We start from the raw sequence: 26,406 nt of genomic DNA on the forward strand, positions 1-26,406 counted from the left end.
GTACTTATCTCTTATCGGCGTGAAAACAGCAGTAATATGTTCTTTCATGACCAGTAGTTTTGATTAAAATACTTTCTCTCCAATTTTATTTACGGTAGTGTTTCATCCATGTTGCCGATGCATGATAATTTAGAGTCATTAGCAGCTTGAACATTGTTTTCTCAGCTTCAGCTACAACTTGCAGCTTAAATTTAGCAGTATACTTCCTTGCCGATCTTTTCTCCATAGCAAATAAGGGTATAATGTAAAAATATATCAGTCCTATTCTACTTAACGTCATTTGTAACACAACTACGGTAATTATTTACTACCGTACATTGGTTAAAATACAAGCAAAACAGCTGTTGTTATCGATTCCGTTGTTATTAGCAAAACAGCAGTTTCTTGTTCAGTTGTTTTTGGCTGTACGCATTTACGCAAGAGTATAACATTACTAACAATACTTTTATCATTCTCTTTTACTTTTTTACCTAGAAGATGGGATAAAGAGATGGAGGAAAAGACGTTAGTCTATTGTAATTTGGTCTCTCTTGCTGCCTGATTGTACGCTGTTGCCTGCGCCCGCGCAAAATTTAAAAATATTTTCTAAATATGGTTGTATTGGTATTAACTGCTAACCCCATCGCAAAATCAAATTATCATAAGACGAATTATTGTAACTCAAGCACTACCTGTACTAGAAAATTATATATCCCCAAATTCTGGACAATTTTTATTCTGTAACAGTGGATGCTGCAAGATGTACTACAATTATACCACACTTAAAGAATCAGTCAAGGAAAAATAAAATGAAATGAAATTGCTGCAGCCTATTCAACATTTGTAACAAGGGTCTTTTTCCTAATTACCCCATATTTTTAACATGACCTTTAAGAAATGTATATACCAATATTCCAGGTACGGTACAGTATTTAGTTAACTCAAAATTAGCCATTCTTTTCCCTTTTTCAAAATTAATTCAATAAATATTCCCACAAACATAATATACCAAATGCCACTGCCAAAGGAACAAATGACAATGTTATGTCTTTCCAAATATTCAGTCAAATACACTTACTTGTACATACTATCATATAACTATTGCTGCTTATTTTTATTTAAAAACACAGCAACTTTTTGTCTACAATGAACTGCTCACTGAAAATCAAAGATATGAACATCACATTTAGTATCCTAAAATTAAATTAGACAGCAATCTCCATGCATTCATTATTTTTTTCAATATAACTATATACGCTGAGTTGAAGTATTTCTCCTAATCCATAAAATATAAAATTTTATTCATCATAGCACAGTGAATGATCACAAATACATTATTTTTTTCTTCCCAATGAGTTCATGTTTATATTTATCTTCAAATTTTAGTTTCCTAGAAACCTGGCCTCTACTGTTCATACTCTGCACACCTCATAAAAATCTTCCCTGTAACTTTCTTTGTATTTTAAATGAATTTAACACTGCAACAGCACTTGACTTGTCTTTTCTAATTTGAAAAGCATTAGAAAAAGACTTACCTAGCATTCATGTTTAACTTTAAAACTCAACCTATAAAGCCCCTTTACCACAAATATGACCCTTTTAATTTTAAAATGAAGTATGACTGGCTCTTTTTTTGGCCTTACCTGTGTGCATGACCACCAACATATCTTCCACAGCCCACATGTCCACAAATGAGGCATATCCACAAAGAATCAGCTGATCCACACAAAGAACAACGCTGATCAGGAGTTTCTTCTGGCGTCTGACAATACCGACAAACTGGACAACTGTGGACAAAATTTAAATTTCAAAATAAAACTAATTACCTAAAACAATTATGAAAATTACTATCTGTTTTTTTTTCTTATTGAATAGTACTTTGACCCCACCAAGTTACACTGCTCAACGATAAGAGCTTGCTCATGTTTTAATAAAAAAAATTAGAAACACAAAAAAAAGTTAGAGTTAGACAGCTATGTAAGAGGTCAGAGGGAATATATGAATAGTAACGTATAAGACAGAAAGAAATGCAAAGACCCTTAGTACCATCTACAGTGTGCCATGCTAAGGTAAACCCCTATGGGTTTTTTCTTAAATGAATGGTGAAAATTCGAATAAGGCAAAGTTGAGTTGTACAACTATGTGTAAAGAGAACAATGGGAAAGGAGTAAAAGTTCAAGGCAAAAAAAAGAGGGCATGGTTGACAATTGGAATATAAAATTCAGGCCAAATGCTGAGACCAATGAAGTCATTCAACACTGAAAGAAAAACAGAGTGAAGAAGGTTTTAAAGGTGTAACAGAACGAAAACCTCACAGTTACACTATGAAACAATTGTTAGGAGAAGGTGGAAAGTAACATGGAAGAGAGAGAATATGAATGAATGTACAGTAAAAGGAATGAAAGGAATTGCAGCTAGGGCCTGAAGGGGCACTGCAAAGAATCTTACATAACGATTACAATTACACCGCCTGAGGTGCACCAACAGCGTTACCCCCCTACAGGGTTGATTGAAAATTAACTCGCATTAAAAAATATCTAATCATCTTTCAACATCTGCTAGGAATACAGTGGCATGATTAAAAGCTTTCAACCATATCTCATTAATTGTATATAAAAGATAACAAATGTGAAACTACAGGTCTTATCTATGAAGGCATTACACCCTACCACATGATTCAAGTACACCACTTCTGAAATGCTGGTACTAAAGGAAGAATTATATGCTGAAGTGAAAAATATAATCACATTCCATTTCATGCAATACAAAAATGAGTCTCCTAAACAGCTCTTGGACTCCTAATATTGAAAGTTTTAACTTCGTCCAGTTCGATACCACCATTTTTATCGATGTCTATTCACCCTAATCTGCATTGCTTTGAGGCACCTACTTTTTCACTTGTCCCCTAAAAGGGCAAGTTCCATAAATGAAAAGTGATAAACCTTTTTAGTACTAGAGAACATCAGGTCTATGTGAAACTTAGTTATACACTGGTCATGGCCCGTGATATTCGCTTTACCAAACAGCTACACCATTGGCAAGCCTTGGGAAGATGCGCAAATTCTCACAAAAATAACTGGACATTCTTGCTTATGTATTAAATTAATCAAATATCAGAAAATTTGAGATTACAGTATTTTACTTCAACAAATGCAGAAAGGCAAAAAGAAAAGGTTACATGTTAAATACAGCATTTTACTTCCATGTGACCGATAGAAATAAATAATTTTCTTTGAAGCCTATGCTGACCTGGGTTGTTTGCTAAAAGCTTATGAATCTCTAATAAATGCATGTTTTATATATGAAATATAGTAAATAAAATAAAAAGCAGTGGGCAATTAGAGATACTACTGAATACTGTATAACACAACAGCATACACATACTAGCCTATCAGCATCTGACTAAAATCACTAAAGTCATTTGGTTCCAGCTGGGCATGCCTGCTTGTTGAAGGCATAATTTCCTGATCTTTGGTGGTAAGCAAGCATTTTTGCAATAGCTTCAAGTTATCTTGTGAAAATAGATACAGTAGGCCTTTGCTACCATTTCCAAGAATGACTGGAACATACATGCTGACCCTTCTAGAATAATTTCAAACTTGGTACAGTACACATAAAAATAGCCATCATACACATTTTTCCTCTACCCTTTCTTGGGTGTATCACTGTCATTTTTGGGACTGGGCACTGCAGCTCTACAGAATAAGTATATACATTAGGACTGTCCTGACTGACAAAGTTCAGACTACGGTTAACAGTACAGTAGCTTAAGAAATAATTCCAAACACTGCTGTACAATTCCCAAACGTCAGAGCAGGTAATTTCTAGATGCACATACTTCAGCAATGCCAGCAAAAAAGTTTGGCCTTACAACTAAGAACCACTGAAAAAAAAAGTCTCAAATGAATTGTGATGAATTCCACAATGAGCCCAGTACCTGTCAACAGCATGGACTTTGTTGTACCTTAGTTTTTAAACTTCCTCAATGTGACCAGGCCTGCCAATCTTTTTGATTTATCATTAATTAAAATGCTGATGCACACAACAGAAATTACTCCAATGGATAGTTGTGTGATCAGATCCAATTTTGAGTCCTAATTTAATTTGCCCTTGTGTGTACAGTCATCCCCAGCAAAATAAAAATTATCCATGGTTGGGTGAGAACATTTTTTTCACCAGATTTTTTGCTGCAATGCCAAAATTCTTGTGGTTCACTTGTGTGAGGAGACAACTTCTTTTATGCAATAAATTTTTCCTACTTTGCATAGCATGCATGTTCCACTATAATCACCTAACAGCCAAGTGTGCTTTAAATATTTAATGAACTCTTCATTGTTTACAACAAAGTGAAACAGGTTATTCTTAGACATTCTTCACAAATCGTTGGTAGGTACATGTTGCCGCTACAAGTTTGAAATGGCTGGTGGATAGCATAGGGGTTCAGTGGAACAGAAATTAACCCTTTCCTATCTGTTTAGTTATCACAATGTGTCTGGGAGCGCTCGATAGTGCAAAAAAATAATTTCAAAAATTCAGCAAAAATAGAAATTTTATGCCAACAACATTCATTTTGCTGTCCTTTTTTTCTAAATGTTTATATTTTATGGTGGAATAGTCAGAATAAGAGTCCCAGCCATCTAAATATGAAAAAATGTGAGTTATTTAATGAAAAAAAAATTTTTTTACTTATTTTTATATTTTCATTCGTAACCCAAAAACTATGAAAGTCAGACGAATGAATTATTTTTTATGAGAAAGCCATCAAAATTCCCTAAATATTGACATATAAAATAATGGAAAACGAATAAGTCCAGTTGGTGAAAAAATTGATAGAAAAGAGGGTGAGAAACAGAGCGCTCTGCCAGGCCTATGGTGAAAATTATCGCTAGAAAAAATTTTTTTTGAAGAGCCCTTATCTCGGTTATTTTTCATAGAAATTACTTTGTAAATATACGAAAATGTAGAGGAAAAGTTGAAGAATAAAGGGGAAGTCAAGAAAAATGGCGTTGGTAACGGCAACAGTTTCATTTTGACGTTATAAATTGATCGAAACAAAAAAAAATGTTACCGTTGTCAACATTATCGTTCGTAGCTCAAAAGCTATAAGAGTTAGGCGAACGAATTATTTTTTATGAAAAAGCCAACACAATTCTCTAAATATTGACATATAAAACAATGAAAAATGAATAAGTCCAGTTGGTGAAAAAATTGATAGAAAAGAGGGTAAGAAACAGAGTGCTCAGGCCAGCGTATGGTGAGAATTATCGCTACAAAAAAATCTTTTTTGAAGAGCCCTATCTCGGTTATTTTTCATAGAAATTACTTTGTAAATATACGAAAATGTAGAGGAAAAGTTGAAGAATAAAGGTAGAGTTAAGAAAAATGGCTTTGGTAATGGCAACAGTATCATTTTGACATTATAAGTTGATCAACGAAAAAAAAGTTACCATTGTCAACATTATTGTTCGTGAGCTCAAAACTATAACAGTTAGGCTTAATGAATTATTTTTATGAGAAAGCCAACAAAATTCTCTAAATATCGACATATAAAAAGAATGAAAAACGAATAAGTCCAGTTGGTGAAAAATTGATAGAAAATAGGGTAAGAAACAGAGTGCGCTGCCCGGCATACGGTGAGAATTATCGCTAGACATTTTTTTTTTTTGAAGAGCCCTAGCTCGGATATTTTTCATAGAAATTACTTTTTAAATATACAAAAATGTAGAGGAAAGGTTGAGGAATAAAGTGAGAGTCAAGAAAAATGGCTTTGGTAACGGCAACAGTTTCATTTTGACGTTATAAGCTGTTCGAAACGAAAAAAAATGTTACCGTTGTCAACATTATCATTCGTAGCTCAAAAGCTATAACAGTTAGGCGAATTAATTATTTTTTTTATGAGAAAGCCAACAAAATTCTCTAAATATCGATATATATAATAATGAAAAATGAGATTCAGAGCCCTGCCTAAAATCCAGACGTCTCTTATGTGATGCACTAACGCGTTTTCCGCTAGTTTTACCGTAAAAACTTTGCGAAAGCATGTTGGAAACTGTTCTCGATTGACGTCACTGTATGTAAACAGCCACACGTGTTTACCCAACCTCGTACGCATGGTCTCTGACAGAAGTGTGGCCTGCCAGGCCTGCATGGGTGGGATCAGCTGATGTCATTGTGAGAATTTTACTACGCCAGGATTTTGCGCATGCACAGTAGAGGAACTAAAAATTTATAGAAAAAGAGGGTACAAAACAGAGTGTTTCCAATAATGTAATCCTACATTTTATAAAAAAATGTAAGATACGAGAGAGAAGCGTGGGTAGGATCAGCTGAGAAATTTACTATGCCAGGGATTTGCGCATGCACAGTATAGGAACTGCTTGCCTGGCGTATTGATGCCTGAGTTACACGGTCCAAGGTATGCTTTAGCCTATGGAAACCACCAACTGTCCGAAAATAAAAAAATTCACCCTACCACACGCATTTAAAAATGTCGGTAAATTTTACGTAAAATTACGTCAAGTCAGAAAAGAAAGGGGGTATTGCGTAATATTACGTCAATTGGACAGGAAAGTGTTAAAACAGTGCTACTGGTTAATATTAAAAAAAATTATAACTGGGAAACTCAATTTCACCACAACCTAGTTATTGGTTGATTTTAAACAGCCCATGACACAGGGTATGACCTACTTTGATCACTCATGTACACAACCTTGGGTGATCACGGTAAAGGCTAAGCAGAGGTGGCACATGTCCTGGTGTAGAACTTAACTGGGCTTTGAAAATCAATTTCACAAAAAATTTGGGTTTCTGTCAAAGCTGTGAACTGATTAGAAAAGTAGTTTGCACAATGTTTAGTAATCTCAACAAGTTTTGTTCTATAAAGTTTTTCTATATTTTAGGCCAACTCTGAGATAGCTTATACTCTTCTACAGTAAAATAAGTAAAATTTATTATACCTTCATTAAAAATGGACTTGAAAACTTTGTAAGTAAACATTAAAAAATGCTTGAAAAGACATCACTTTCCAGACAAAACCTGGTAATGTCTGCGATAAAATAGAATATCACCCTCAATTTACCGTATTTGCCAGCATATTAGATGCACTTTTTTTTTTAAATGTATCAAAAACCTGACCTGCGGCCATATTACAGATGGGAGGTCGAGCGCTGTAGGTTAGGCTAGGCCTAGCCTATGGCAAGCATACTGGGTAGGCACAAAAATTGTTGCTAATAAAGAAACATTGAAAAACAAGCCTAATTATTACAGTACACTGTGTTACTAGTAATAATAAAATACTGAAAACAAGCCAAATTATCAGTCTGTTACCACAAACTTACAGAAAATTGCTTACGATACATCGGCAGTTTGCCTGTCAGCCATTTGCACTGAGTGGATGTAAACAAAATCACAGCACTGCCCTGGTGGCCTGTCACGGTAACACATAAACGTTGTTTATTTATGGTAAATTTCATTTCGTTTCCTTTTAAAGGTGAGTGTAAATTTACATATATTTTCATACTTTGTTCCAATACACTCTCACAATATTGTATTTCATGCACAGAATCATATAAACTTTCATAATAAAATTTATTATTTGGATACTTACCTACTGTTAAAATTAGCTTACATCTCCGCTCCGACAGGCAAGTCAGCATTCAAACAAAAGATTGAATGGCTGCCCGGATGCCTGTCTATCTCACCTGTTCTCCACCAGGTGTGTTTCAAATGTTTACACTCGTCAGAATTCTCCTTGACAGCCCAATAAGTTGTGGGGAGGCTGGGTGGGGTTCTACTTTAACAGTAAGTAAGTATCCAAATAATAAATTTTATTATGAAAATTTATATTATTTGGGATGAAGCTTACCTACTATTAAAGTTAGATGATTCCCACATTGAGAAGAGGATGGTGGGTAGTGTAGCTAGACCAAATCCACTCAGCCATTCAAGCTAAAGGTTTCTTGCATGAAACCCAAAATATTCTTACCTGTTCTGGAATCCTTTCTGGATCTTACTGCACCCAGAAGGTGGATTCCATTCAGGGGGCAAGGTTCTCATATGTGTGCAGCCAAGAGCAGTCTTGCGGAGAAAACCGCCTCAATTCAGCTAGACTGAAATGGAAGCAGCATGAGGGGACCCCTGTGCCTGGGTCCAAAAGCCCTATAAAACAACACACTAAAAATAAATATCTTTACGATACAGGTATAAAGGTATGCTCCTATACAATATATGTACAGGCAAAACCTGCTTACGAGCGGCATCGGTTAACAGTGTTTTGGTGTTACAGCACTTGTCTAGCTGGATTTTGGGTGCTAGTCTCCAGGTAACGGTGCCATTAAGTGGGGATTTCAGTGCTGATCTGCAGTTAACAGTGCTGGTAAGTGGGGATTTCGGCACCGATCTCCGGTTGACGGCGCTGGTATCTGATTAACAGCACTGTTAAGCGGGGTTTTCAGCGCTGTACCTGCATGCTCCCCAAAATACTAAAACCTGGGATTTAAAACAGAGCCTAAAAGATTGCTCTTTCCTTGGTTCAGGAAAAGACTTTACCTGCTACTAGTAGTGGACCAAGGGCTTTACTGTTTCAAACATGATTCTGCATACTTAAGGTATTGAATGGCAAAACCAAATTGCACTTCCACTGCGCCACATTAAACCCATTCTCATGCGACAACTGTCATCAAACTAAATGAGGTAGCGAAAACTCTCACATTACGAATATTTACTTCAATAATGGTAAATGGTATGGAGCTAGTTCTCATGCACTAGCCCAACCAAATACGTTCCAGAGAACCTCGTATTGTTGACAAAGACATTCTAGGTAAAAACAAAAGGTTAACTTTGCCTCTTCCAAGCTTAACCTTTGACAAAGACATCTAGGTTTTCCTAAACCACAAAACAAAATGTTAACTCTGCCTTCTCCAGGCTTAACCTTTGATAAAGACATTTTAGTTTCTAAAACCACAAAATAAATTGTTAATTTTGTCTCCTCCAGGCTTACTTTGACACAGATGTTCTAGGTCAGTGTTTCTTAAACTGGGGGCGCCAGAGGCTTCCAAGGGGGGCGCAAGCAGAGTTGCCAGATGGTGCCTATTATTTTTTTAATTTGTGATGTTAACAAAATTGCCCAAAACATTATCCCTGCTTCCAAATTCAAAATATAATTCGCTTTTAATTTCAAATCTTGTTTATGAATTGTCTTTTATTGTTATGATAAGTATAATAGCAAACAAATAGACAACAAATTGTTTATAGATTAAAGTTGGCAAAAATTTCAGGGGTAGGGGGCTTGGGGTCTATACATAGTGCAGAGGGGGGGGCACAAGGCAAAAAAGTTTAAGAACCACTGTTCTAGGTTCTAAAATCACAAAATAAAAGGATAACTGCCTCTTTCAGGCCTAACCTATTAATAATATATCCATTTTGTTGTTTAACATTGAGGACAAAGTTAAGTATATCTTAGTTTAACCAGACCACTGAGCTGATTAACAGCTCTCCTAGGGCTGGTTGAAGGATTAGACTTATTTTACGTGGCTAAGAACCAATTGGTTACCTAGCAACGGGACCTACAGCTTATTGTGAATCCGAACCACATTATAGCGAGAAATTAATTTCTATCACCAGAAACAAATTTTTGTTGTTCACTGTGAGATTCGAACAAGGCCGACCATCGAGTGGTAGCTGAAAACGGAACCCGCCACCCAGCGAAGAACTAACATTGAGGACAATGTTTGGTAGGTGTCAGAGTGATGTAAGGATACAACTAGAAATTCTGAATAAAGGGCAAAGAGAGAGAAACCTTTCATTGATAGACATTGATAAACAGAAAGAGATTTTAAGAAAACAAAGGCCAGAACTCAGAAACAGAGAGATTTGTAAACTAGCTAGAACAGCAAAACCGTGTCATGATTAGAAAAGCAAAACACGGGTAAATGTTATGATGTGTCGTGGTTACAAAGCCATTATGACTGCTCTTAATCAAGTTCGTAATCATGAGAAATTCGTAACAAAAAGCAAGGTAGCCTTGTAATGGAATAACAGCCAGAAAAATTCATAATTTTGGTGATTTAGAAACTCCTCCTTGAGGGAGGTAACATTTCAAAAATAGGGCGTTTCAGGTAATCTGCATGATCCATTAGCATCAATGAAGGCGGGACAAAAGCAAGACTCCCAGCCTATTAGGGCTGGACAATCATTTCCAAAAACCATGAAAAAGGTCCAGTTGACAAGCAGTACAGCAGAGAAGGTAACGGAGAGAAGATAGGGGGTGGGGTTGTAAGTCTCACTAATTGTGGGTTGATAGAAGAAGAAAGGCTCACATTCGACACTCACTGCACTGAAATTCATTTGCATACCTACTAAAACTTTATTATTGTGTTAATGAAGTAAAGAAAGCTACATTGCGTCTTCTTCAAGCCTCCTGGAACTAAAAACACGCTACTACATAACAAAGCCAGAACGATAAGCATCTCTAAAGAAAGTAATCTTCTTAACTTGACAACGAATAGCAGACATAAACAGAAAGAAGAATAATTAATAAAGACATCACATTTCGTGTTACATGACGGGAGAAAAACGAAAACCTTGATGTAGGTTTAAGAATAAAATGGTCAAATCTTGGTTTCAGAGTCACTCTTACGGAACTTGGTGACAATGATGGTCCTGGATTACTTACAAGTTTAACGAACATTAGCTGTAAGTCGTAATCTGGACTGTAATTGAGCCTGATTATTCTGACAAAATCCCCAGTGAGGCCATGTTTCTTAACAAAGAAAGCCCTTAGGAAGCTCCCTTCAGGGCTAAAAGAAAGTGCCTATTTGTCTTCTGACAGACAAGCCTGCAAATTCAAGTATCATCCCCACATCACTAGATAAGAATGAGGAGGAATTAGGGAAGTCGACTGAAAATCATACTGCACAGAGACTGAGCCAGATGAAGTAACAGATCCTTGGCCTTTGGCATTACTGTCGAGAGTTGGCCAACTTGAACCAGTTGACTTAAAGGAAAAGATTTCTTGCTCCTAAAAATCAACCCCATCCACCTATGGGCAACAAATTCCCTGTGAATACTTATAAAGGCGCTGTACACAAGCCCAAACAAAATGCCCAGAACAGCAATACTCCTCTGTAAATACAACACGAAGGTACTTGGATGACTGAGGATGTGCTGATTTGAGAAAATTGTCTCCTGCACGTCCACCAAAACATCTGATCATTCTTTTGGAAGTCACTAAAACCATGCTGGGAAAACAAAAGCATGGGGAGAGACTCATAAAGTCATTCAGTCTCAATGTGTCCAACAATGGTTGCCAATCTCCAGTTGCTTATGGAGCTAGGAAAAAGTCAAGAGGTAAAATCTCAGTGAATTACCACCTGGTCCATTTCTTTCTCTCTAATACAACCCCTTACTAAAGAAAGAGAGAGACTTATGCTGGAGAAGACAGAGAAACAGCTACAGGAGACTAAACCAGAAGAGGGTAACCTAAAAGGAATCATAACTCATTCACTGCCTCCACCACGTAAGGTGTGCTCCTAAGTCTCTCCATGCATGCCAGGAGGCTTATAATTGGCCATCTACCAGACCCGAGAGCTGAACTTATCCCCCAAAGGTATAAAATAAGACTTGCAACAATATATACTTCCTTACTGCCTTAACCTGTGCAGCATAAGCCTTTACTTCAGATAGGAGCATAAATGTTCTCACTTCTTCCAAGCCAAGTAGTATAAGCATGAGAACATTAGCCTGTAGCATTAGAAATGAGTTAAAAACTAACATTCTTCCTGGCTAAACTCCCGCTGGTGCCAAAACACACTAAGCTGGAGCCTCAACCTCTCAAGCTGATGCAGGGAAGAAGCAAAATACTGAGCAAAAATTCAATAAAAGATAAAAACTTACTAAACTGAGACTCCAATTCAGCAAGTCCAAAGTATTTGTCAGTCTCTAGTTCATCTCTTCACAGGAAAGAGAAAATACAACTGAATCTTCTACAGAAGACAGTTTAAGCACCTGTATCGCTAGAGTTGGTGCTCCGCAACTTCCTAAAAAACCATAGGCAGACCTAAAGGGAGCTTTGTGCTCCTGAATACGAGAAAACTTGTGAAGGAGAAAGCTTGGGTTCTCTTTCTCCAAATACTTAAGGGCACCAAAATACTCGAAGACAACCAAGGCCTATTCTCTATGTGGTCTCTTTCCTCAACTCAATGAGGATACCGAGAAGCGCAACACTCCAGCAAACGCCGATCAAACCGAAGGAGATCCTCCAATTCAAACTCGTCTTCTGCCAGAGGGTGACAGGAGGAGACAGCTGTTTCCTAGCAACACCTGGCGACAGGTAGACAGGAAAATGCTCCATCAAAAGCCAGGAAAATGCAATCAAAGCAACTCAGCTGAGTGAAAGAAAAAGAAGTACCTAAAGAAAATGGGAAAGTTCAGAGGCGGGGGGGAGGGGAGTTACAACAACCTTACTGCCTCATCCAAAAGTGAGTCAACAAACTTGAGAGCATTCCCATATGACACATCCTTAGAAAGCTATGTCACTAAAATAATATCTAGCTTGGAAACAACAGAAGATACTGTAACTATGGTAGATTTGTAAAGAAAAACATTAATAGAGGCAGAAGTAACAGATTTGCCGATAGCCGAAGAAAGGGCATGTACAGCACAAACAAGTGCATTTCAACAGAGGAAGAGGAATAGGCCAGCAGACAAGGATTTAGAATCACTAAAAGATGGAGAGATTGGTTAAACAATTGACTAAGTCAACATAACATCAGATCAAGTAAAACTAGATACAGACAATTTATTCCTAATAAAACTGTCTATACAGGCAGTTCCCGGTTAACGGCGGGCTTGGTTAATGGCAATCCAGTTTTACAGGGCTTGTCTAGCATTGAAAATTGCCAATTTTTGTGACCAAAAATTGGCAATTTTTGGCGCCAAAATTGCCGATTTCCGCTTATTGGTAGCAATAATTGGGTATTGGCGTCAATACATACTTAACAGAGGCACCTATAACCAAAAATCGGAGCTTTTGGCACCGATAAGCCCAAAAATCGCCGATTTTCAGTTATTAGCGATTTTTGGTTATCATCACGCCCTTAGAATGAAACTCCCGCCGATAACCGGGAGACTACCTGTACCTATAGAATTAGTCCTATTGATACTAACAACCTCTACTATAGTCAGTTTTTTTTCATCTGTCCACCTGCCTGTAGTGCTTGCACATGGAAACACTGCGTCCCAGGATTTAAATAGTTACGCTATATGTAAGTTTTAGGTAAATAAAAGGATATCTGGGTGTACTTTTGCAACTGAAAAGTGTTTTAATAATTTACTGTATGCGAATTACACCGTTAATATTCGAAATAGGATATTGTTATTATTGTTGAATGTACAGTAAGCTGCCTTTTCAGGGTGGCGAATGGAACAGCCGGACGCTGTGGCGGGAAAATTGCCTCTCTCGTTGTTCACTACGGCAAGATGTCAGCTTTATTGGACCACACCTACTCTGCTACTAAGCTACGTGTTACTTCATTACACTTAAGTATATCAGTATATACTTTTAATTTTTATAAAGTGCGTTTCAGCCAGATACAATATGATGTAACTTGGTTTAGCATCTGTTTAATGGAATTTGTGGAAATGTTATTTTTGCATTGACCATATTTAGAAAGGAGAAAGCTCTGGTTGTACTGCTTTTTACTCCAAGCTGTCACCTTATTTGCTAAAGTCACTGGCATCAATATCATTGCTGTTATTACAATGGATTCACTTAAGCTGGAACCCCAAGAGTGGTTCATCTTGATTAACGAATTACAGTTGAGCGAGAGGGGGGATGCAGGTGGAGTGTGTTGTTCCATCTCTCTCTCACACTCCCTCTCTCCCGGACCGCAATACAACTTATTCACACAAATCACCTGATTGATAAAACATCTGTTCACTTTATTTTTATGAGGAAGTATTCGTTTTTCATCATTCTTTCTCGAGACCGTTTTTCAGCCAAGAATATTAGGGTGGTAATCATACAATGCTGACAATATCTTTATGACGAGCCGAGTTATAAGGAAAAACAATTAAGGATTTTTTTACATAAAAGTGTCTGCTGCCACTGCATGATTCTATGGTAATTCCTCATTTCTCCTAGTTGAATGAAACAAATTTGTAGCTACTCCTTTTATTTAACATTACAATTATGTTAAAAAGACATATCAGTGCTAGGCTACATGTTATTAATAAATGAATATGTAAACAAATGTAAGGCTCCTTTGATTAAGGGATTACCACCCTAATAGTCTTGGCTGGAAAATTGTCTCGAGAATGAATGATGAAAAAAGAATACCTCCCCATAAAAATGAAGTGGCGAACAGATGTTTTATCAATCGAGTGATATGCATGAGTAAGTTGCATTACAGTCCTGGAGGGAGGGAGGGAAAGAGGGGGACGGAACAGCACACTCCACCCGTATCTGGCTAAAACGCACTTAACCCTTAAACGCCTGTTGGACGTAGCAAACGTCGACTAAAATTGTCTGTTGAATGCCGAGTGGACGTAGCAAACGTCGACTACAAAAAATTTCAACCTTCGGTCAACTTTGACTTGACCGAAATGGTCGAAAAACGCAATTGTAAGCTAAAACTCTTACATTCTAGTAATATTCAATCATGTACCTTCATTTTGCAACAAATTGGAAGTCTCTAGCACAATATTTCGATTTATTGTGAATTTTTGAAAAACTTTTTCCTTACGCCCGCCTGCGCAGTAACTCGCCAAAAATTTCAGCAATTTTTCATCATTTTGTCATAATTTTTGCACTGTTCTATATTAGCCGTTACATAAAGTTTTATATATGAAAATGTGCGCAATTTCATGTACAATACAACAGAAAATAATACATGGTTGTAGCTTTTATCAGTTTTGAAATATTTTCATATAAATCACGATAACTGCCAAAATTTCAACCTTCGGTCAATTTTGACTCGACCGAAATGGGCAAAAAACGCAATTGTAAGCTAAAACTCTTACATTCTAGTAATATTCAATCATTTACCTTCATTTTGCAACCAATTGAAGTCTCTAGTACAATATTTCGATTTATGGTGAATTTTTGAAAAAACTTTTTTCCTTACGTCCATGCCAGAAATTCTTTTCACACGTTGTCGTAATGTTTGCACTGTTTTATATTAGTCGTTACATAAAGTTTTATATATGGAAATGTGTGCAATTTCATGTAGAATACAACAGAAAATAACTCATGGTTGTAGCTTTTATCAGTTTTGAAATATTTTCATATAAATCACGATAACCGCCAATATTTCAAGCTTCAGTCAACTTTAACTCGACCGAAATGGGCAAAAAACGCAATTGTAAGCTAAAACTCTTACATTCTAGTAATATTCAATCATTTACCTTCATTTTGCAACCAATTGGAAGTCTCTAGCACAATATTTCGATTTATTGTGAATTTTTGAAAAAAACTTTTTCCTTACATCCGCGCCAGAAATTCTTTCGTCACGTTGTTGTAATGTTTGCACCGTTTTATATTAGTCATTACATAAAGTTTTATATATGGAAATGTGCGCAATTTCATGTAGAATACAACAGAAAATAACTCATGGTTGTAGCTTTTATCAGTTTTGAAATATTTTCATAAAATCACGATAACTGCCAAAATTTCAAGCTTCGGTCAAGTTTACCTCGACCGAAATGGTAAAAACGCAATTATAAGCTAAAACTCTTACATTCTAGTAATATTCAATCATGTACCTTCATTTTGCAACAAACTGGAAGTCTCTAGCACAATATTTCGATTTATTGTGAATTTCTGAAAAAAAATTTTTCATTACGTCTGCTTGTACGTAACTCGGCCAAACATCTCGGAAATTCTTTTCGTCATGTTGTCGTAATGTTTGCATCGTTTTACATTAGTCGTTACATAAACTTTTATATATGAAAATGTGTGCAATTTCATGTAGAATACAACAGAAATTAGCTCATGTTTGTAGCTTTTATCAGTTTTGAAATATTTTCACATAAATCTTGATAACTGCCAAAATTTCAACCTTCAGTCAACTTTGATTTCGACCGAAATGGCAAAAAACGCAATTATAAGCTAAAACTCTTACATTCTAGTAATATTCAATCGTTTACCTTCATTTTGCAATAAATTGGAAGTCTCTAGCACAATATTTCGATTTATGGTGAATTTTTTAAAAAAACATTTTCCTTACGTCTGCGCGGTAACTTGGCCGAACATCTCAGAAATTCTTTCGTCTCGTTGTCATAATATTTGCACTGTTTTATATTAGTCGATACATAAAGTTTTATATATGAAAATGTGCACAATTTCATTTACAATACAACAAAAAATAACTCATGGTTGTAGCTTTTATCAGTTTTGAAATATTTTCATATAAATCACGATAAATAGAAAAATTCGACTTTCGGTCAACTTTAACGCGACCGAAATGGTCGAAAACTGCAATTGTAAGCTAAAACACTTACAGTCTAGTAATATTCAATCAATTAGCTTCATTTTTCAACAAACGGGAAGTCTCTAGCACAATATTTCGATTTATGGTGATTTTTTGAAAAAAATTTTTACATCAAGATTACAATTCATGCATCATTTTGTGATAATATTTTCTCTGTGTTGCTTTGATCGTTTTAAAATTTGTTATATACCAAAATCATTGCAATTTAGTGTACAATACAACTAAAAAAATTAAGTCATTAGCTTTAACCGTTTTGCTTACAGCGATTTGTATACAATTATATACGAGTTTTTTTGCTGTCATATATTCCAATATTTATATATGATAATATTTTTTTCATTTCTGATGGTTGCATACTAAACTTCAGGCAATGACAAAAAAATGAGCCAAAAATGAACTCTTAATCTTAAAAACTAAGCGTGCTGTGATTTTTGAAAAAATTTTTCCGCTTCGGGCGCTTAACTCACTGAACGCCGCCGCATACGGGAGACGTTTTTGTAAATAGGGCTTCGGCGTTAAAGGGTTAATAAAAATTAAATGTATATACTGATATACTTACATGTAATGAAGTAACACGTAGCTTAGTAGCAGAGTAGGTGTGGTCCAATAAAGTTGACATCTTGCCGTAGTGAACAGCGAGAGAAGCAATTTTCCCGCCACTGCGTCTGGCTGTTCCATTCGCCACCCCAAAAAGGCAGCTTACATTCAACAATAACAATATCCTATTTCGAATATTAACGGTGTAATTCGCATACAGTAAATCATTAAAACACTTTTCAGTTGCAAATGTACACCCGGATATCCTTTTATTTACCTAAAACTTACACATAGCGTAACTATTTAAAGCCCGGGACGCAGTGTTACCATGCGCGAGCAGCACAGGCGGGTGGACAGATGAAAAAAAAAACCGACTATAGGTGCCAATGACGGCATTACTGTAGTTACATATGTAGTGAAGATTAACATTTACCAAATTGATCTTTCAGCTAACGCATTACACGAGACTATGAATGTGAAAAACGGAGAGGCAGGTGACGGAGGGCACAGAACCATATCACCCCCGAGAATTCACCCAGTTCCCTGGCAGTTGACTTCTTCCTCATAATCCAACTGTCGCAGGGCAGTCCCAGGCTCAGGCTACAGACTGGCGAGGGCACCGACACCTTTCCTCTTATGAGGGAACACGAAAATAATCGTACAATGGAGGGGGACCTGCAGCAGTTCCCTAACCAATTCTGACAAACCTTGGATTGACCACAATAAGGTTTAAGTCCTGTTCTAAATTCTTAATATGATTTTCCTGAACCAAAAGGGGAGCTAAAGAGGAAGTTTCAGTAATAACTAAAGCACTAGCAAAGGAAAATCCCAGACTGAGTATGGATAACTACAGAAGTAGGACCTGGAGAAGTGGGGAGAAATGACAGGTTGATAACCTGACCTAACAAATTGCTTGGCAGTCTAACTGAGCAGAAAGTCCTTCAAAATCCCTACTTCCTCACATCTACTCTGAAGATTACACTTAAAACCATTGCAGCCGGCATAAACAGTGTGTATCCCCTAAAAAAAAAAAAATCAACATTCTGCCAATACAGTAACCATTCCTACAGAACCTGATGTTCTTAGCCTTGATTCAAGTGGAGGCATCCTAGGAAAAATAAATGTACACTCGGCAAGGAAAGTTAGGATACAGTTTTTCAAATCTTCAGACATATATTGCTCAATAATGCGACATCTGGCAACTTTAGAAAGGGGAGGAGCTTCAGTTTTATTGTGTTTGTGTTTTGCTTGACCTCCTATAATTTTCAATCATATTCTACGATTCTGAAATCATTGATACTTAAATGCAGTAGTAAGCTTTACAATATTCATTCAAGTTGTAATTTGCAGCGACAGTTCTGAGCAAAACAAACATTTTTCAACATAACCTACCAAGTAACCTTACACAAATGAATTTATGACACCACAATGAATGGAATGCTTGCATAATCAGAAACGAGATCTCCATAATGAAATCAAGAGTTAAATTTGAGCAATGTCCAACGAAAAACATGGGGAACAATAAAGGAACGAATGCATTGTTATGATGAGAGAGAGAGAGAGAGAGTCTGTTGTTGTGTAAGCCTAGGCCTATATGTACAGCTACTCATTTCATTATTTTTTTTCTTTTAGGGAGTGAGCGATATTATATTTGTAAAGTATGTTTTAGCAATGGAGAGAGAGAGAGAGAGAGAGAGAGAAACTATGGCAACATCAAGAAACATCCAGTTACTTGTGTTTTCCCGCCGAAGTTTTGCGCTGCTCCTCACATCATAGAGAACGCTCTTGCGGATTTAAATAGATTTGGTCAACCTACCCTAGCTGTCACAACATTTACTGCCATTAATTCCAGCTGACTTTTAACACTGTGAAATACATATAGGAATGTGTAAAAATTAAAGAAATTATCATTACCTCGTATACTGATGCAATAATAAGCCTGTTCATAACGGACAACGAGTAAATATCGCCATTCTGATAATCAGTACTACACTGAGATGTCCACACCCTATCTTTTAGATCTCTATGAACGAAGTCATCTGAGAAATTCTAATTACTTCGGACATGCATGGTGTTTTTAAGTATCTGAACGTTTTTGTTTTGCAGATTTAACATATATGATATAATTTGCATTGTATTTTCATATTCTAGTGTAAATTTACTGAGATTATGTGTTTTCTGTAAGAAAAAAATTAAAATTCAATGAACGAAATCTAATGAAAACTGTATCCTCACTTTCCTTGCCGAGTGTACATTACCATGATACAGTACTTGCAAAAAGCCATGAAATACCAACAAGCACCTACACAATGGCAGCTAGAATTCTGACAAGAGCTCAAACATTCGAAACACACCTGGTGGAGAACAGGTGAACTAGACAGTCACCTGGGCAGCCATTTAATCTTTTGTTTGAATGCCGACTTGCCTACCGGCATGGAGATGTAAGCTAACTTTAACAGTATGTAAGATTGATCCCAAATAATAAATTTTTCCTTACAAAATCACTTTAAAGTATCTTTCAATAAATGTATGATGAAACATACTAAAATTGTTTTTTTTTTCCACAAAATATCCTTGTAAAACAGGGGTGTGTCTTATACGCCGGCAAATACGGTACCTAAAACGTATAAAAGCCTCATACACCTGAATCATGGTTTTGGTATAACAATATAGTATTATAGGTTTATAACTTATCAAAATGGTCAAAGGAACTCAAACCATACCCAATTACCTAAAAGAAAATACTTTTAAAATTTCAGAAAATAACTTAAGAACCAGTCCAGCAAAAAGGCCTCTTACCTTGTGTCTCCCCATTTAGCTAAACATTCACCATGAAATGAATGGTTACACAGTATGGTTAAAATTCCATCTACTGATTCATCCATACGTTCCAAGCATACTGGGCATGTGGGAAGCTCTGTATGTCCTGCAAATATGAAAAAAATTAAATGAAAGACATTTCCAAATACAGATGCTCCTAAGCTTATTCATATCTTGAGAACCCAAAATAAATGCAAATACACTTCCAAAATTGCATGACTCAAGATTTAATACTGGCTTTACCTAGTTAAACTGACCCAGTGGTATGGATAAACTACTTAATAATAGTGGTTCAACTGCCTAATACAAGTAACGATAAACTGATACCTAGTTCATTGGCCAAAAAAATAAAAAAGAATGATTACACAAGCACATTACCAATAAATATAAATTTGCTCATGGAAACAACCGAAGCATGAGGGGTACCAACTACAAAGTACTTTTGGGTAGTTAACCACTGAAGGAAGGTTGATTCTCCGCAGGATTTCTTAGGCTTCCAGCTCCTCTGCTTCTTCATTTTCCTTTTGATACAATTTCTTTAATTTCTTTCCATACTACTGTCCAACTAAAACTTTTTCCTGCTTCAATTTCCCCCTCCTACCCAGCCCTACAGGTCCAGAAATGTGATTCAAGTGTCAGGTTAAACTACTTTTATAATACTCAAGATCCTAATGGCAGCAAGTCAAGACCTATTAACAGCCATATCACTGAAGCACATAGCACAAAACTAAAAAAAGAAGCATTGTCAGATTAGGCTAAGTACAAACCTAACTTCTGGCAATAGTAGGGGGTACCCATCATTTAAATGGCCTTCTACAACACATCTCTTCCTAAACCACAATGGTTTGTAAATGTAAGCTTTGTAATCAGAGATTGAATTACTATCTCCACTAATCCTTGAATAATGAGTGACATAAATGCTGAACGACTTCCAATCCATTACTGTATTCTGCATCTGGAGGACAAAATGGTGTAAGTTAGTTTTCAAGGTAATTTACCCCATTCTTGTACTCATAATGTAGTTCCCTTCTTCTGAATCTATAATAAGAATTTATCTACAAAAAAATTAAGATGCAATTAAGAGAAATAACCTTACTTTTTCCATGTGTGGAAAATGTAAACATTATTTTTTTCATAATTTTATTAGTTTCCAGTTTCTGAATTCTTTCATATGCATACTCTTGTATTCAAATATTTTTCTACACATGTTATATTCAATTTTCTAGCCTCATTTATCTTGATATATGAAAATTTGGCTTTAAAGCCAAAACACTGGGGAATTTTCAGCCATTCAGTGCTTAAGGCAGTGAAGAGGGAACTGGACAGCAAGCTGGAAGAAAGGAAGTAGGAATGGAGGCAAAGTAAAAGGGTAAAAGTGGTGCAGATAAGGCTGAAGGGATGCTAAAAACAAACTTTAGCATTAACACATGAGGTACACTGTAGGAATTACTAATGGTTGTTTCAAGCTGTTAGAAAATGAACTACTATATATTACCAAAAAAATATTGATGATACACAGGAGTCAGCATATAATGGGCTGGCCCTAAACTTTATTAGAAAATTTTACCAAATTCATTTATGCACACATGAAGGTTGAAGTAACTCCATTTTTGCATGGACCTTCCTTACCATCCAAAATGTGTTCACTAACAAAACACCATTCCTCTATGACTTGTAGGTGCTCTGACCTGGACCCCAACATAAAACTTAACTAATGATGGACAAACAAAATTAAAAAAAACTATATCCCTTCAATAACTCCACTGAACAAGTGGTTAAAAAGACAGAAACTACTATACCACATTAAAGTTTATGGTGTTTTAAAACTGATTAAACATGATCTTATTTTCATCTTTTCTGTTTAGTAAAAATATAAATAAATAATTGCCCTTCTTTGATGGGGGAGGGGACACTCAATATCCTCTCCTTCCAATATAATTTAATTAACTGAAATAGCTGTTTCCATAAGTTACTGCTCAGTTATCTCAGGTGCTGCAATTTTCTTTGAAAGCCAAATACATACCATATCCCCAAAACTCTCAAACCATGGCTGTGCCAAAGCCTATGTATTACTCAGAATGTGTATGCACAAGGTAATCATATTAAATATGTCAGCAACAACTCGGGTCATGTTCTACTTAGTCTAAAGGCGTGCCTGGTAAAATACACGACAATAACTGAAGTGAACAATACTCACTTCATCCATATTCAAATCATAATACATGGGTAATGACACATTCAATATATGAAGACGACAAAGAAGTAGAAGTAAATTTAAAACTTATGGGTTGCAGAGAATACATTACATTACAGGAACATATGGAATTCTTATAGTTTCTTACCAATGGGAAGCAGATGTATAGCCTTTGTCACATAAATACCTAATGCTTTCCACTAATTAGGATGTAAGTTTTATCTCTCCATCAACTGGAGAAATGAGACTTATATAATGATGGAGCTGTATCTGGCATCAATGTGCCACGTCAAAATTGGAGCAGTAGTATGGTAAAAGAGTCATGTTATCAAATAAAAAACTAAAAGATGCCATTCCAGGTAAAATATTAGGTATTTTCTCAATATACAACCAAAACCTGAAGCAAGCTGACAGCATTACAAAAAATGACAGATGATATAAAGAACAGTCTTGATAATATAATATTAACAGCAATGATGACAATAAAGGGCAAATGTTAAGAAAACACTGGACTACAGAATAATACTATAGCTTGAAGTCATATATCATTAACTTCATGATGACAGTATATGCTTAGCCCATAAATATAGAGTAACAACATATTCTGAAACCCTCTAGATCATTTTGGGCTTTTATTAGTCTCATTCTTCACCCTCAAAGTTTACTGATGTACTGGTCTGCATAGCATGATGTCACAGCAACATTACCACAAGAGTCTACAAATTTCACTTGGTGGTCTGGTTAATAATAATATTCAAAATTATAAGTATCGCTACACAAACTTGGCCAACAACAAAAAAATGCATGCACACAAAATATTACCACACAGTAGTTCAAATTTCAATACCAGCCCTGTAAGAGTTTAGGTATTTGGTTTTGTGGTTTAACTGCCACTTATAACTAAAATCAATCAGTGGAACTGGAGGATATGTACAGAGATGCTCTGAGTTTTTCTATCAAGTTCTCATTCTCTTCTTTGACACATTACATAAAATAACAATGGAATCTATAAAGTGCCCTGCCAAGAAATACATAAATATTTTCACACTAGTATGCCAGCTTTCATAGTAAAAGACCTGAAAAAATAAAAGGTAAATTATTATGCATAACCACTCTCCTGGTTGTTTAGACTACGTTGTGACTAAGTGCCACTCATACCAGTCTCCTGAGGTCTGTACCATATTTCCAAGCACTGATTATAGGATTAGGTTTCTGGCCCAACACACAAGCTAAGTGAGAGGAGTGTGTAACATTTTACCATTTACTTATTTTCCTGACTTTTATAACAAGTAAACTAGTATTATACAATAATATTTACAAAAGAAAATTTTGGAATTGTTGGTAGGGATTATTATAGATCATGCAGTTCCTACTATACAGTATGTGAAAAGAAAGCAATGATGAAAGTCTTTTGTTAGTGATGCAGAAATTCAAGAGTACCTCGATACATATCACCATTAGATTTATTGAAATTTTAACTTCAATAAATTCAGTACACACACTTATTGTTTCATAATCATGTGAGATGGATGCAAGAGTTGTTAGGTGATGTACGTCATTTTGAAAAATTAAAAACTCCCATGGGGTCAAATTTCAACATGCCTACTAAATGTATGCAACAAAGATACTCAGAATGAAAATATTTCTTTAGATACCATACACTAACATACAAGTTGGTAAAATAAATGGTAAAATTTTTGCTAAAATGTTTTAGAAAAAATATTACCTGGAATAGGAAGGCCACCATCCTCTGATTCCTTCGTTGTTTCAACTCTGGCAACGTACACTAAACGACAAATATCTAGCTCAATGGAGTTGTATCGCTGACCATTAAAAGTGTTGTAGAACATGTCAGCATCAGCCTAAGCAATAAAGTAAAAATATGTGTAATTATTTTTTAACAAATACAGAATGACAATGTCCTGGTCCCTGGATTTTCATGGCAATGTCTACTTTGTAGGTATCTGTAAGCTTGAGGACTGTTAAATTAATTGACCAGACTGTGTTTCTCTGTGATAATGATTACATCATTTTTAAAAGCTATGATTTAGTACCAAATGATGTTCAGATCATTTTCAACTATGAGTCTGAGTTCGCCTCAATTTTAAATACAGCTCAAGTACTAATAAGCAGAGTATTCGTTTAAAATACAGTATATGTAATTCACAGTATTTAGTAGATCTCACTATGTTATATATATTTGAATTTGTTTTCTGCTTGAGCCAATGTTTACATTTAGAAATTGAAAGCTTTCAATATCCAGATGCAATTTTGTACATTAAAAATATACCGTACATTTCCATGTAAAAGATGACCTTTAGATACGACAAGGTCAATCATTATGGCAAATTTTCATGAATTTATCTCATATATCTGTAGTATAAGGCAATTGCTAAATTACAAAACCATCTGTGTATAGGCTAGCTTTTGCAAAAACAGGTATCTTATGAAATATTGGTTATGTAAAGATGATGTTATTACAAATGCTGTTTTACTTACTGTACCCTAAGAAATTCAAAATAAACGAATAGGCTATTTATTATGAAGACATTCCAATAATACATATAAGATAAAAATGGTTTTATTACCTTTATTATCAGTTCAATTCATAATGTGAATCTTTTCATGTAAGTCGGTGGTTATCGTACTGAGGCCAAGGCTAGCCTACGATAAACGTCACTTACAATTTAAAGTTTGATTTTTAGAATGGTAGTATAAGACGATCCCCAATTTTTAGGGGTGAATTTCAGGATTTATTGTCTTATGTGCAGAAATATACGAAGCTTTTCCCCAACTGAAAAAGACACTGACTGCCATTACAAGGATAGGGGCCCAAAGAAAAGATGTCATAGACAAGATATAGATTGCTGATGTCTGCTGATAAAATCCAAATTACAGATTAGTCAGTTCCTTTTTTAATACATTAGGACACATGAGAAGTGTTGAAAACTTAACAAAAGGTTACAGAGGAAAATATGAGCAAATACTATCATAAGTTAAAAAGTTTTGCAATGCTCAAAATTTCATAGTGACAAAGTACATTAACACTGCAACATATATAACATCTATAATATGCCACACTGTAAAACCAATCAAAGGGGTTTACTACATCTTACCAAGAAAAAATAAAATTTTAAATTCATTAACCAAATTACAACCCACCTCAATAAAGAAACTTTTAAGAAATGTAACATTTCGTATAGATGACATAAGAGAAATTTTATCAAACCCTTAACACAACAAGAGTTTATGTAGTATATGCAACTACAGGCAGTTCCCGGTTTACGACGGGTCCGGCTTACAACGTTCCGAGGTTACAACGCTTTTCAAATATATTCATCAGAAATTATTTCCCGGTTTACGACGCATGTTCCGGGGTTACGACGCATCGTACGCCAATCCGACGGAAGAAATATGGCTCCAAAACGGCAGAATAATCATAATTTGAAGGTTTTTTTGATGAAAAACTCAATAAAAATGCAGTTTACATCGTTTTCAATACACCCAAAGCATTAAAAGTAAGGTTTCCTTATGATTTTTGACGATTTTTCGGTTTACGACGATTTTTGGTTTACGACGCGGCGTAAAAACGGAACCCCCGTCGTAAACCGGGGACTGCCTGTATAAGATTTTTCATATTCAAGAGTCTCTAGTACAGTTCTTCACTAAAAAATACACACAAATATCATGATGAAAATAGAGAAGCCACAAAAATCACAAAAATTTAGACATGAATAAGATCAACAGTATTGTGGACTCCAAAGAATCATTTAAACTAACTGTGACACAATACAAAATGTGGATTGCAATTTTACTTTACAGGCATGAATGCAAACCAAAATATTTTGATGCCACAGAATCCTTTAACCTAATGTGAAGCAATACAAAATGTAACTAATAATTTTGGTTTAAAGACCTGAATAAGTGCATAATTATTTCTGGCTCCTCATAATCATTTAAACCTATTAGGAAACAATATTAAATCTAGCTTTCAATTCTGGTTAAACACCTGAAGAAGAGTAGAAGTATTTTGGCTCTATAAAATAATCTGAATCTGGTGTAAAACAATATAAAATCTACATTGAAATTCTGGTTTAAAGACCTCAATAACAGCTATAGTACAGTAACTGTATTTTGACTTCAGAAAATTATTTAAACATTACATGAAACAATACAGAATCTAACAAGAAATTCTGATTTAAAGACCTGAATAACAGCAAAAGCATTTGGACTCCCTAGAATTATTTAAACATAATATGAAACAACAGAAAATCTACCCTACAATTTTAGCCTGGAAACCACAGCAGTCATAAAAATACTTATAATAAGTGTACATTGTGCTGTAAGTAATTTATATCTTTTCAAGCAAACTACTTAAATTTCCAGGTT

General features: G+C 35.5%; 1 protein-coding gene across 2 annotated transcripts in view; it reads right to left on the minus strand.

Annotated features, from left to right (window-relative positions):
- LOC136842630 (BRCA1-associated protein) overlaps nucleotides 1-26,406 on the minus strand; it is a 156,044-nt gene that overhangs the window by 35,358 nt on the left and 94,280 nt on the right. For both annotated transcript variants that reach the window (XM_067110245.1, XM_067110246.1), the window contains exons 6-8: nucleotides 23,744-23,879; nucleotides 19,803-19,929; nucleotides 1,623-1,766 (exon numbers count right to left, since the gene is read on the minus strand). In XM_067110245.1, the coding sequence (XP_066966346.1) occupies nucleotides 1,623-1,766; nucleotides 19,803-19,929; nucleotides 23,744-23,879 (407 nt within the window). The remainder of the gene's footprint in view (nucleotides 1-1,622; nucleotides 1,767-19,802; nucleotides 19,930-23,743; nucleotides 23,880-26,406) is intronic.

The sequence above is a fragment of the Macrobrachium rosenbergii genome, chromosome 10 (genome assembly GCF_040412425.1).
Source record: "Macrobrachium rosenbergii isolate ZJJX-2024 chromosome 10, ASM4041242v1, whole genome shotgun sequence".
Classification (NCBI taxonomy): Eukaryota; Metazoa; Arthropoda; class Malacostraca; order Decapoda; family Palaemonidae; genus Macrobrachium; species Macrobrachium rosenbergii.